General features: G+C 42.6%; 1 protein-coding gene across 8 annotated transcripts in view; it reads right to left on the bottom strand.

Moving 5' to 3' along the window:
- The window catches only part of LOC135219230 (FACT complex subunit spt16-like), a 231,369-nt gene that overhangs the window by 157,829 nt on the left and 61,028 nt on the right, over nt 1-12,512 (bottom strand). For all 8 annotated transcript variants that reach the window (XM_064255818.1, XM_064255819.1, XM_064255821.1 and 5 more), the window contains exon 4: nt 11,233-11,385. In XM_064255818.1, the coding sequence (XP_064111888.1) occupies nt 11,233-11,385 (153 nt within the window). The remainder of the gene's footprint in view (nt 1-11,232; nt 11,386-12,512) is intronic.

Below are 12,512 nucleotides of genomic sequence, written 5' to 3'. Positions count from 1 at the left end.
CGTCCCAAATGTCTCATCCATTCCTTTGCAGAGGATTCCTGGAGAACTAAAAATTTCACTACCTTCTGCAGGCATGACTAATTCTTTGTGGGGATGGAAAAGCCCGAAAACTCACTGAGTTGATCCTCATCCCCAAATAGACTAATTCCTGACAGGGGAGTAACTGCGACTTTCGTCTGTTTATTAACAGTCCTAGATCCTGACCTAGTCAGGGTTTTCCGAAGGTCCTCCGTGCACCTCTCCTTTGTTTGTGACTGGAGGAGCCAATCGTCCAAGTAAAGGGATATCCTTATCCTGACTAGATGTAACCATTTCACAATGGGAGCTAGCACTCGGGTGAACACTTGTGGTGCGGTCGAAAGCCCGAAACACAGCGCTCTGAACTGGTATATTTTGTCCCTGAAGACAAAATGCAGAAACCTCTTTGAGTTTTGGTGTATTAGGATGTGAAAATATGTGTCCTCCATATCAATGGAGATCATCCAATCCCCTTGACGGATTGATGAAAGGACAGACTGATTTGTCTCCATCTTGAACTTTGTCTTTTGCACATAAAGGTTCAGAGTGCTTACGTCCAATATGGGTCTCCATCCCCCCGATGACTTGGGAACAACGAACAGACGATTGTAAAACCCTGGTGTTAGTGGCTCCTCTACTAACTCTATTGCTTTCTTTTGCAAGAGAGACGAAACTTCTTCTGAAAGGGCGATGAACTTTTTTGAATTTTCTGAGTAGGCTGTCAAAGCTTTCGGAGAGCCTGATACAGTGGCTTTCTCTTGAACGGAATATCATATCCTTCTCTTAAAACCTTTACGATCCAATGTTCCGCCCCTCTTGCTTCCCATTCTTCCCAAAACTGATGGAGCCTCGCTCCTACTGGCGCACGAAGGACTGATACACTACTTCTTGGTCCAGGGGTTGGTTGAGGATTTTTTTAATAAATTTAAGGGTGAAATGTGCTCTGCCCCTTGATCTTGGGAAATATCTACCGAATCCCCTGCCCCGAAAGGGTTGTCCTCAGCTGGCTGGGATATTTTCTCTAGTCCGTTTAGTGGAATGCGAGAGAAGATCCTGTGTTGCTTTCTTCTGCGATTCGGAGGCAACTAGCACTACTGTCTCTTCTGGAAACAGGTGCTTCTTATCCAAGGGCGAATATAACAAGGCAGACTCTTGGGTACGAGAAACTCCCTTGGATGTAAAAGAACACCATAGCTCTCTCTTCTTTATGATACCTAACATGAAGAGAGAGGCTAGTTCCGCAGAACCGTCTCTAATCCCCTTATCTAAACAGGAGGGTTGTCCTCAGCTGGCTGGGATATTTTCTCTAATCCGTTTGTGGAATGCGAGAGAAGATCCTGTGTTGCTTTCTTCTGCGATTCGGAGGCAATTAGCACTACTGTCTCTTCTGGAAACAGGTGCTTCTTATCCAAGGGCGAATATAACAAGGCAGACTCTTGGGTACGAGAAACTCCCTTGGATGTAAAAGAACACCATAGCTCTCTCTTCTTTATGATACCTAACATGAAGAGAGAGGTTAGTTCCGCAGAACCGTCTCTAATCCCCTTATCTAAACAGGAGATCACTCCCAAAATGTCTGTAAAAGCTTCCTCACTCAACATTGAATAGCTCTTCAGTTTACGTCCCAAGGCTCCTACTGTCCAGTCCAGGAAACTAAAAACTTTGAATACCTTAAAGAGATATTCTTAATGAGGTGGTCTAATTCTGACGCCGTAAACATTATCTTGGCTGAGTTGAGAGCCGATCTACTCGCCGAGTCAATAAGCGCGGAGAAGTCTCCCCGGGTGGAGGCAGACACACCCAAAGAGAGAGCTTCTCCGGTTTCGTAACACAAGTGTCTCCTAGTTGAAAGACGAGAAGGAGGGAAGTAGAAGTTGACCTTGCCTTGATCCCTCTTATCCTCAAGCCAAAGATTTATTTCCTTATAATGCTTTTAGAGCTGAAAAAGACAGTAATAGCAGTCCCCGGGTTACAACGGGTTCGGCTTACGACGTTCCGAGGTTAAGGCGCTTTTCTATTATATTCCTCAAAAATTATTTCCAGGATTATGACGCCTACAATGCTCATCTGGTAGATGAAATATGACACCAAAAATGCAAAATAATCAATACATTTGAAGGTTTTTTCGATGAAAATGCAACAAGAATGCAGTTTACATAGTTTTCAATGCACCCAAAATATTAAAAGTAGGGTTTTCTTAGGAATTTTGATGATGTTCCAGCCTGCGACGATTTTCGGGTTACAACGCATCTCAAGAACGGAACCCCCGTCGTAACCCGGGGACTGCCTGTACTAGTTTCGGTAATTTTCTGAAGTCTTCCTGGTTGTCCCTCATGTAAGAAGACAGTGGAGACGTGGGGGTTACTAGTGAGAATGAATATGATATTGTAATGATACAATTAAGTTTGTTCATACTTACCTGGCAGATATATATATAGCTGTATTTTTCCGAATCCGACAGAAATTTAAACACTTAGGACACACGCAGTGGGAGTCAGGTGGTTAGTACCCATTCCCGCCGCTGGGAGGCGGGTATCAGGAATCATTCCCATTTTCTATTCATAATTTTTATTTACACTGTCTCCTGAGGGGAGGTGGGTGGGTACTTGATTATATATATCTGCCAGGTAAGTATGAACAAACTTAATTGTATCATTACAATATCATTTTGTTCATGAAACTTACCTGTCAGATATATATATAGCTGAATCCCACCTTTGGTGGTGGGAGTAGACAGAATAGAAGATTTTAGGAAACATATATATGCAGATAATTGATATCTTGATTCCTTACCTGTTAGCATAGCTGACTTCGTGGTTACTGCCTCGTAAGTGTGCTTGTGCTACTAGAGTTGCCAGCGAGGTAGAGACCTATATAGCTGGTGCAATCCAGATGATCGTCAACAGGGGCGAGACCACGACGTTGACTAGACCATAATTTGACCCATACCATGAGGGCTACGAAGTAAAATAAATATATATATAAAAATATATATCACCACCTGACCCACCTAGCCAAAGTTAAGGTGTGTTAACTAAGGCTTAAGAGTTAAGAAGTCACCGTTGTCGGCGACTCAATTACTAAATTAAGAGCTCTTCCTACCATTTTCTACAGGATAGGATGAGTGGTACTTCTTGCCCCCAAGATTGTGTCTGCAGACACGTATGGCCCTAGCGAGCAGCAGATCTCATATGCCATCTTCACATCTCGCAGGGAGTGTGAATTGAACACAGAGTTGCTTCGCTAAAACATGGTACTCAGGATGTTGCTGAGTGCCATGCTCTGTTGAAATGCTTCCGAGGCCGCGCCCTCACCTCGTGAAGCATTCAAGAAATCAAAAGATTTCAAATCTTTGTGCAAACACAAAGAAGAGGAGCTTTTTTGAAAGACCTCCTTAACAATAAAGCCAGGGTGTTCTTCGATATGGGCAAGTCTGGTCTTTTCGGAACACTGCAGATTGTCCGTACGACTTCGACTTTCTTGAGTTTTATGTAGATAAAACTTGAGAGACCTGACAGGGCACAGGACTCTCTCTGGCTCCTGCCCACTAACTTGTGCCATCCTTGCTTCCAAGCTCCTGGCCCAAGGACAAAACGGGTTTCCATTCTTAGGCCATAACGAAAAGCTTAGAGAGCACACCGCCTTGTGTTCTCTAAAGCCAAAACTTGTGACGATGGCTTAAAAAATCTCACTAACCCTCTTTGTCGTATCTAGGGTGGTTAGAAAAATGCCTTCCTGATGACATGTAAGAAGTTAACAGGTAGGAGATGTTCGAATGCTTTGACATCACGAACTTCAGACTATGTCTAAGTTCCATATTGAAAGCTTCGATCTGGACATGCACAGTCGTCCCCCTCTGTACTAACGTCAGGTGACCGACCAGTTGACCAGTCAGACGAATCAACGACAGCAAGGCTGTACCCTGAAGACCATAAGGCACTATTCTTCGCTGAAGGATGAGTGTCTGGACTGCCTGGGCGATTCAAGCTAAGCAAAACCTTGGGGGGTGTATCAACGCAACCCAACGTCGTTAGCGAATCAACTCCTGAGCCACTCCTGACTCGAGCTTCTGGTGCCAGGAGAAAGGAGCGAGGAGAACAAAAAGGCGATTCAGTCCCGAAGGACGAATGCCTGACAGTCCAACCTGGTCTCATGTTAACGATCATCGGGGGTGTATAAACGCAACCGACTTCGTCAACAAGAAACTCGGGCTACTATATGTCTCCTGATCTCGCACGAGTGTCTGACTCCGAGAAAACATGGTGAGACAAAAAGTAGATGGTGATGGCGAGTTTCGAGATTCCACAGAACTCAAAGATCGTGAAGGGCTTTGTGTTTGACAGAAGCAAATCTCTGAGCCCAAAGAGGCCGTCAACAACATATTTGCGTATTCTTTAATAGTTGTGACTGCCAGCTTATCCCATTCTTCAAACGGAAAGGGAAGACTGCAATCTTATGCTGTCAACATCTCGATAGTCTGAACGTAGTCAGACTCAGAGCGGAGAGGTTATAGGTACCTTTCGTGTTAAAGGAGACCGACTCTCTCGGAAAAGGTCCTTGGAAGGACGTGACCTCTGTGAATCTAGGGTCTTGAAGGCCAACATGGGGCGATTAGCGTCATTGTCGCTCCCTGTGATGATATAAATCATCTTATTACATTTCCTAAGCGATTGAAAAAGGGGAAAAAAGAGACTAAACATCCATCCCCGTTCAATATCATAGGATGGCGTTTAATGTTACCGCTCCCGGATCGAGAATAAGGGAGCAGAGAAGAAGAAGCCTCTTCGTCCTCAGCCTAGCGAAGAGATGAATGAAAGGACGTCCCTAAAGTCTCCACAACTCTCAACATACTTCTAAAAAAAGATTCCACTCGGAAGTCAGTAGTTGCTGCCTTCGATCGAGACGATTCGAACGGACTTTTGCAATCCTGTAACGAACCTCTAGAGGATCGTTCCATTTCTACGCCTGTTGTTATAATAGGCTCTTTCTCGTAAACCCGAACCGGGACCGAGAGAAGATACTTCCTAAGATATGAGAGAGCTGTGGAAGATCAGAGTTGATATGGACCATGGTTCCAAAAACTCGTTTCGAGGACTGGAGGGACGACTGAATTGCTTCCACTTCTTTCAGATTATGATCCAGGACATCTGAAACCCTCTCCAGATGTCCGGCACCTTCTTTTCTATCACCTCAAGAGATACTTAACGCACCGAGAGATGTTCAGAAATCATTCCTAGATCTTTAATAAAATTTCAGTTTCCCGGTAGGAAAAAACTGTAGAGGTCTGAATTGCAGTCTATTCAGGGAGGAAACAAACTTTCTTTAGGAAGGAAATGGTCTCCCCAGCAAGCTCATCCATTTCCCTCCAACACCAGTATGTTTACTTCCCTAATAAGGCTGCGCTTTGCCTAAGCAAGAGAGCATATAATAGTGCAATGTTGTGGTAGGACTCGTAGTCCTATACCGTGCGGTAACGAGCACCGAAAGGAGTAAGATATCTCTGTAGAACATATTAAGGCCAAACGAATGCAATGTGTATTCATTCATGTAAGAAATCCCCTCAATCTTAGGCTAAAGTCCGTGATTGTAGGGCAGAGATACAGTTCGTCAGTCAATCCCGCAGGAGAGAGAGAGACGTAACTGCCAGCACAGAGATACGGTTAGTCAGTCAATCCCGCAGGAGAGAGAGACGTAACCTACCGCGCATGACAGCGAACGAGTTGGTACTGGCTCGTTTGGACTGGAGGAGAGGACAGTGACAGCAGCAGCTTACGATCGTCCGTCATCGTCGTCTCTTAACTTTATGCCTGGGTTGCCAGCTACCCTATTCTATGAAGAAAAAAGGTCCGTTATTTTTAGCATAAAGAGACTCTCAAGCTGGTATATTTAAGTGAAACAGAAAACGCTAAATATATAGATGCGTTTGTGTCGTCAGAACACTACCATACCACGGTAAAAGATAAATCGGAAACTCCTGGAAGGCTGCAGGAGTAACGATTTAAATGTCCTTAAAATGGACCATAGACCTCTCGGTTTGCATCCGAAGAGGTAACTACAGCGAGCGTATATGACTTGAACCAACCAGAAATAAAATAACGCAAGGCAAAATATGAAATTATATCTACAAGTAAAGTTTGTTTATAAACTTACCTGGCAGACATATATATAGCTGAATTCGGAAATACAGCTACATACATATCTGACAGGCAAGTTTCATGAACAAAACTTTGGAGAATCGAAACAGTCAGCTCAAGCTTTTTATGTTATTGGACATAAGGGTTCATTGACGTAGTCTACAAGTCTATTTCTTGTACGAGTCTGCGAATGACGAATGAGAGCTCTTCCGAATCTTGTCAATAAGAGCTTATTCGCTTACGCAATATCAAGTTAATGAGAGTTTGTCAATGAGAACTAACCCATTTACGGACAAAGAGATATTTTGTCAATGAGGGGATACCCACTTACTTGACAAAACGATAGTATATCGTCAATGGGGGAAAGTCACTGAATTGACAAAACGTAATCCAGGAAGTCGAGCATTTTATTTTCTGATTCCCGTCTCAAACGAGGAAGGGGCAAGAATCCTGTTAAGAGACTGGGCTTACGTCAGGTAGAACGACGATGTTCAATTCGGCAGCGTAGTCCCGACTAGGAACTAACAAAATCTATCATCTGAAAAGCCCTTTCAGATGGGCTAAAAAGCTGGTAAAATTATCCTGGGAAGAGGAAGAAACTCTCCAACCAGCTTCCTCTCCCGTATCACAACTAATGCCTGCTAAAGCTTAAAATTTATTGGCAGTCTGGCAAAGGAAGTCCTGTCTTGCGCTTTCCTGAAGAGCGTACTTTTGATGAGTGCCTTTGCAAGAATCCTACTGAACGTTGCCGAGAGTCCTGACGTGCAGGACATCGAGCCTTTATAACGCGTAACTGCCTTATCGCAAAGTCTTGACTGCGGTAGTGGCAACTTAAATTTATTGGCAGAATGGCAAAGCTTGCGGTAGAGCAAACGAGAACTTCCCTTGAGCTTTCCTTAACTCCATCCACCTATGCGAAAAAAAAAAAGCATGATTAATTGACAGAGACCTCTTGAATTCACGAAACCTGATGTCTTGCTGGGTTTCGAAGAAGAAGTTGTCTGTTCACTTTAAGCTTCCTCCGAAGCACTGCCTACTTCACATTCTTTGCAGGTGAGGTAGAAGGTATCATCGAAGGTAGAGGTAAAAATTCTTTAAGCCCAAATCTGAAACAAGAGCTTGAAGAGTTCAACAGAAACGTTCAGCTAGGCGACACATGACCTGGCGTGCGCTGGTGCACTCGGCGTCCACTGGAGCGCGCTCGGCGTCCACTGGCGGCGCACGCTCGGCGTCCACTGCGCGCTGCTTGGCGTACACCCGCCGCGCGGCCCCTGGGCTTTGGGCTCCGCTCTCAAAAGCTTACTGCTACTATGACTTCTTTTACGTATTTCTCGGTGGAAAGACGGACATAAGTTCAGGCGACGTTCGCCTTCTTACTTCTCACTGAAACGCATAACGAGAGAGAGAGAGAGAGAGGACGTGAAGCGTCCTCTTCTATAAAGCTTCTATTTAGAGGGCGGCGAGTCCATCCGAAAGCTCCCAACCCCTGCGCTTGGGGAGGGACGCTTTCGGAGGACGAGAAAGCAATCCTTCAGGATTCGTGCACGTGCACGCACTTAGGCAGTCTGGATTTTCATCAGAAACTGCCGAAGGCACGCCAGATCGGTGGGGGTTCCTCGTAACCCTCCTTCGGCTTTCGACATGCTCTCTCCCTGGTTCTGGGAGTCAAGCAGAGGTCCCGGCCTAGAGGCGAAACGAGGCCGATCTGACGCACCCTCCACTACACAAGGGGTATCACTGCAGCTTCTGCACTTCACTTTTACTCTCTAAAGCAAGCACTTTCGATTCTAAGTTACGAATCGAAGGAGTATCAGAGAAAGGGCAATTTCTCTACAGACACTGCTTAGGGCCCGAAGGCAACACTGCAGGGTTAGGAGTAACAATTACAGAAGTAGCACTTCACAGCAATGAAGGAGAGCGAGCACCTCTCGTAGACATATACATAGCCCGTAGGCCATACTACAGGGTTATGCAAAATAAAGTCTACAGGAAGGTTAGCAGGTTCACTACCCTGACTTTTGTTACTGATTAATTGCGTACATACGAATCATACGTCTTCCTTACGGAATTAGACATGTTTACTGATTAATTGCGTACATACGAATCATACGTTCTTCTTACGGAATAGACAAAGTTCTCACTCCTTACATGACAAATCTCAACAAAGAAGCAAGACCAAACCCCTCGTACATACCAAGTGCGAATCTACCGAAGCTTTCGGTAGCCACACCCTATCTTTGCAGACAACCCCGTCTGAAACTAGCCTAACTAGATTCAGATATTTTATGCAAAAATGAATCAAATTCAAATCAATTTAAGATAGCGTATGCCTAGCCACAAATCCTAGTAAATAAATCAAAAGACAATTAGGATACTTAGCGGCAATGAAGTTTCCAAAATCCTAAGACGGAGGTACTGAAAACAGGTGTTTTCAGCACCGGCGACAGAAAAATTATGAATAGAAAATGGGAATGATTCCTGATACCCGCCTCCCAGCGGCGGGAATGGGTACTAACCACCTGACTCCCACTGCGTGTGTCGTAAGTGTTTAAATTTCTGTCGGATTCGGAAAAATACAGCTATATATATATCTGACAGGTAAGTTTCATGAACAAACTGAAAAATTGTCTACAAAGTAAAAAAGCAAGGCTTTGTAGGCAGTGAGAGAAGAATCTTTATCCTCCTTTCTCTTCTTCTTCGGCTGAAGAAATAGGTGAATAAGTCTCTACAGGTTGGATAGGGGGCGCCGCATATTGAATAAAGCCCAAAATGCTGTCTATCTTATTCTGGATGGCTGACAGAGAATGATCGGGGGCAGCCATCACCTGAAGTCCTGTCGGTAGGCCCGAAGCTGAAATTGATGACATAGGCTGTCCGAGCGCTTCAGACTGTCCCTCTGTGCACTTGGTTGCATATACACGTATACCTATGGATGCTCGGGTGCTCGTGGATTCCCGGGCACTAGTGGGCGCTCGGGAGCTAATGGACGCTTGGTTGCAACTGTATTCCTGGGCGCCAATGGACACTTGGGAGCCAAAGGTTGTTCTAGTGTCACTGCAGAAGTTCCGGGCGCCAAAAGCTGCTCCGGCGAGCAAGCAAACTGTGGCACCGATGGGCGCTCGGGAGTCAGTGTGTTCTCATGCTCCAAACGCTGAAGATGTCTCCCAGGAGTCTCGGGGGATTACAGGAGGGACTGATGGCAGTCTTACCAGTCCTCAGTATTACATATGCGGACCGGTGCTGAAGACATCTCCAAGAGTTTACTCTTCCCCGTACTCTTCACCTCTGAATGTCTGCTAGAGAAAAACTTTCTCGATGACGACTTCGACTTAGAGGATGTAATCCTCTCACTACGACGTCCCTCTCCTGCTGTATCCCGAGAGAATCTCTCTGGAGAGTCCCAAAAACTACACGAAGGCTGTTCTTTCCATAAAGGGCTAGCCTTTTTACAAGGGACTGGAGAGGGAGACAACTTACGAGCCCTCCTTTTCAATGGACGGGACTCGTCATGGAATCGCCACTGGTGCCTGGGAGAGGACTCCTCGGAGCTGGAAGCACTAGATAACAGCGGTACTCCTTTAGAGACGCCTTTCCAATGGCGCTCTATTGTGATCTGGGATTTGTCAACAGAATCGCCTGAGGGGGCGACTGCTCGTGGGCAGACCCCACTAACCTCCCTTGGGCTGCCAGTATGCCTCCTCCCAGGTTCTGGGGAGTTTGACAGGGACCTTTGCCTAGGAGAATCAGTGGGCCGAACAGCCACCTCCTCCACAACACTTACACTTGCACTCACTTCACCACTTACCTTTTCCATTAGAGTTTTTACGGACACTCCTAATTTCTCCACTGCTTGGAGCATGATTGAAAATTTCTGATCGACTCTTGCCTCTAAATTGGTAACAGCATCGGGTACAGGTGTGAGAGCCCAGATTAGGACTGGGAATGACAGGTGGAGGGGAAGGTTCAGAAAGAGACAAATTATCATTAGACAATTCCTGACTAATTAAGTTTTTTGCTTTAGCTCTAGAAGCCGCTTTTCTCTTTTTCTCTCTCTCTAACTTGTTCGTGTAACTAGTCAAGATCTTCCAATTTCTTTGATCCCAATTAATACACTCCCCACAAGTTTGATCTGGTGTACAATTCTGTCCCCTACAACCTGTGCAAATTGAATGTGGATCTTTACCAACTTTAGTGATCCTAGTATTGCAGCCTTTACTACAATACCTAATCCCAGATGAACTAGTGTCTGACATTATGTAGACCAATTCAAAACTAGTGAATTTCGGTGCAAAACTATTTAAAACTATTATCAATTCCTAAACAGCTATCACCAAAAACAATACTTCCAATATCCAATATTCAGAGTATTTCACCAAATAACTCCAACAAAGAGCGACGGCAAAGAATTCCAAAAATTCCACTACTGATAATAATAATAAGCTTTATTCCAATATTTACATTGGCTATTACAATAAATACAAATTACATTGCAGTTTACATTTAAAACTTAGATATTTACATGTGCCTTCATAGAAATTTACATAATTATAAAACATAAAAACACAGATTTACTTTATACAACTTTAAGAACAATAAAGCATTTGTGACATATATAGGTACATCATAAAAGTAATTAAAACATTGAAAATTTTGCATATAAAATATGAATCTTTTATAATAGTACTTGAGGCTCAATAAAATTCTTACCTTGATAAAATATTTGTTATAAGAGTTACAGCATATCTCTTAATATTAAAATTATCTTTAGCATGATTATAAAATTTCGATTTCAAAATTACTTATGAGAGAGAGAAGAGAGAGAGAGAGAGAGAGAGAGAGAGAGAGAGAGAGAGAGAGAGAGAGAGAGAGAGAGAGAGAGAGAGAGGATCACCTGACCAAAACAAACTAGCGCTTCCGCGAATTTCAAAAATTCTAGCTGCCAACGGTTTTTAGAAACTATAGCTATGTAACTACTTGGTAAGTTGCATACATAAAATGCCAAGCAAAATACACACATCAATAATGAAGTTGGTAAGTTACTAATATGGTTATGCAAGGTCTCCAATAAACATGAGCATACCTGTTCAAAAGTTGCCTCCTTGACAGCTTTTCTCCAAGCATCAATAAGTTCCGAGTTGAATTTGTCTTTGGCATAAACTCCAATCTTTGATCCTCCTTTACTGGCCTTGATAGCATCAATCAATTTGGAAATATTGGCTTTATCTTTATCATTCTGAAAGAGAAAAGCTTACTTTTAAAAACAATTCTTCACATTAAACATTCACCAAATTTTTGGATACTTCACATTAAATTTAAAAGTTTTACCAAAAAATCTAGAAACTAAGCTTTCTAAATTCAGTTCAATATGTAATAAATGATATTTGAACAGAATTGACTTCAAATACTGTAGCCTTAGTTTCCAATGTTGAGATTTTTAATAGATGACCACAAAATGTTAAAATTCATGACAAATGTATGCTGGGCAGATTTGACCATACATAAGGAATTGGTGGAAAGCTTTAGCAACAACATTTATGATGACATGATGATGCAAGACTGAGTTACTAAAGTATTCAGTACCATTTTAACTATTCATACCTCTACTAATAAATGCACTTACAAAACTAGGTTTATAAAAAAAAAAACAAATAAGGGTTAAAATACAGTTCCATGGTTTAATCTATGCTGATGGAACAACATTAACTCCATGCTCATAAACAAATACACTGATACCTCGTTTGTCGAATGCTTATGTCGAACTTTGTTTTTCTAACAAAATTTTTGAGAAAATTTTGTATTGTTTGTCGAACAAATGCTCGTACTTCGAACTTACTTGTATTCTACGGCCTACTCGGTCTTACAAGTTAAACTGTATAATTTTTTTTCATTTACAGTATATAGTTTAATGATAACAATATTTGACAAAATAAATAAAATTATAAAGCATTTAATATAAAATTTAACTTTCAATATAACATTTAGCATAAAAGATGTATAAAATCGTACGTAACCGCGGTTACGTCACCCCCAGCTGACTTGAGACTGAACGAGGGAGCTTTGATATGTTGAGGAGAGGAGAAGTGTGTTAAAATATTACTGTATGTATGCAAAAGCAATAACAATTCACATAAAAAGGGGATTTTCCAATGAATTTAACGTAATGAAAAAAATGCTTTAGCAACAACATTTATGATGACATGATGATGCAAGACTGAGTTACTAAAGTATTCAGTACCATTTTGACTATTCATACCTCTACTAATAAATGCACTTACAAAACTAGGTTTATAAAAAAAAAAACAAATAAGGGTTAAAATACAGTTCCATGGTTTAATCTATGCTGATGGAACAACATTAACT

This window comes from Macrobrachium nipponense, chromosome 1 (genome assembly GCF_015104395.2).
Source record: "Macrobrachium nipponense isolate FS-2020 chromosome 1, ASM1510439v2, whole genome shotgun sequence".
Taxonomy (NCBI): Eukaryota; Metazoa; Arthropoda; class Malacostraca; order Decapoda; family Palaemonidae; genus Macrobrachium; species Macrobrachium nipponense.
Note: the sequence above shows the minus strand (reverse complement) of the source record. Positions and strands in the feature narration are given on the sequence as shown.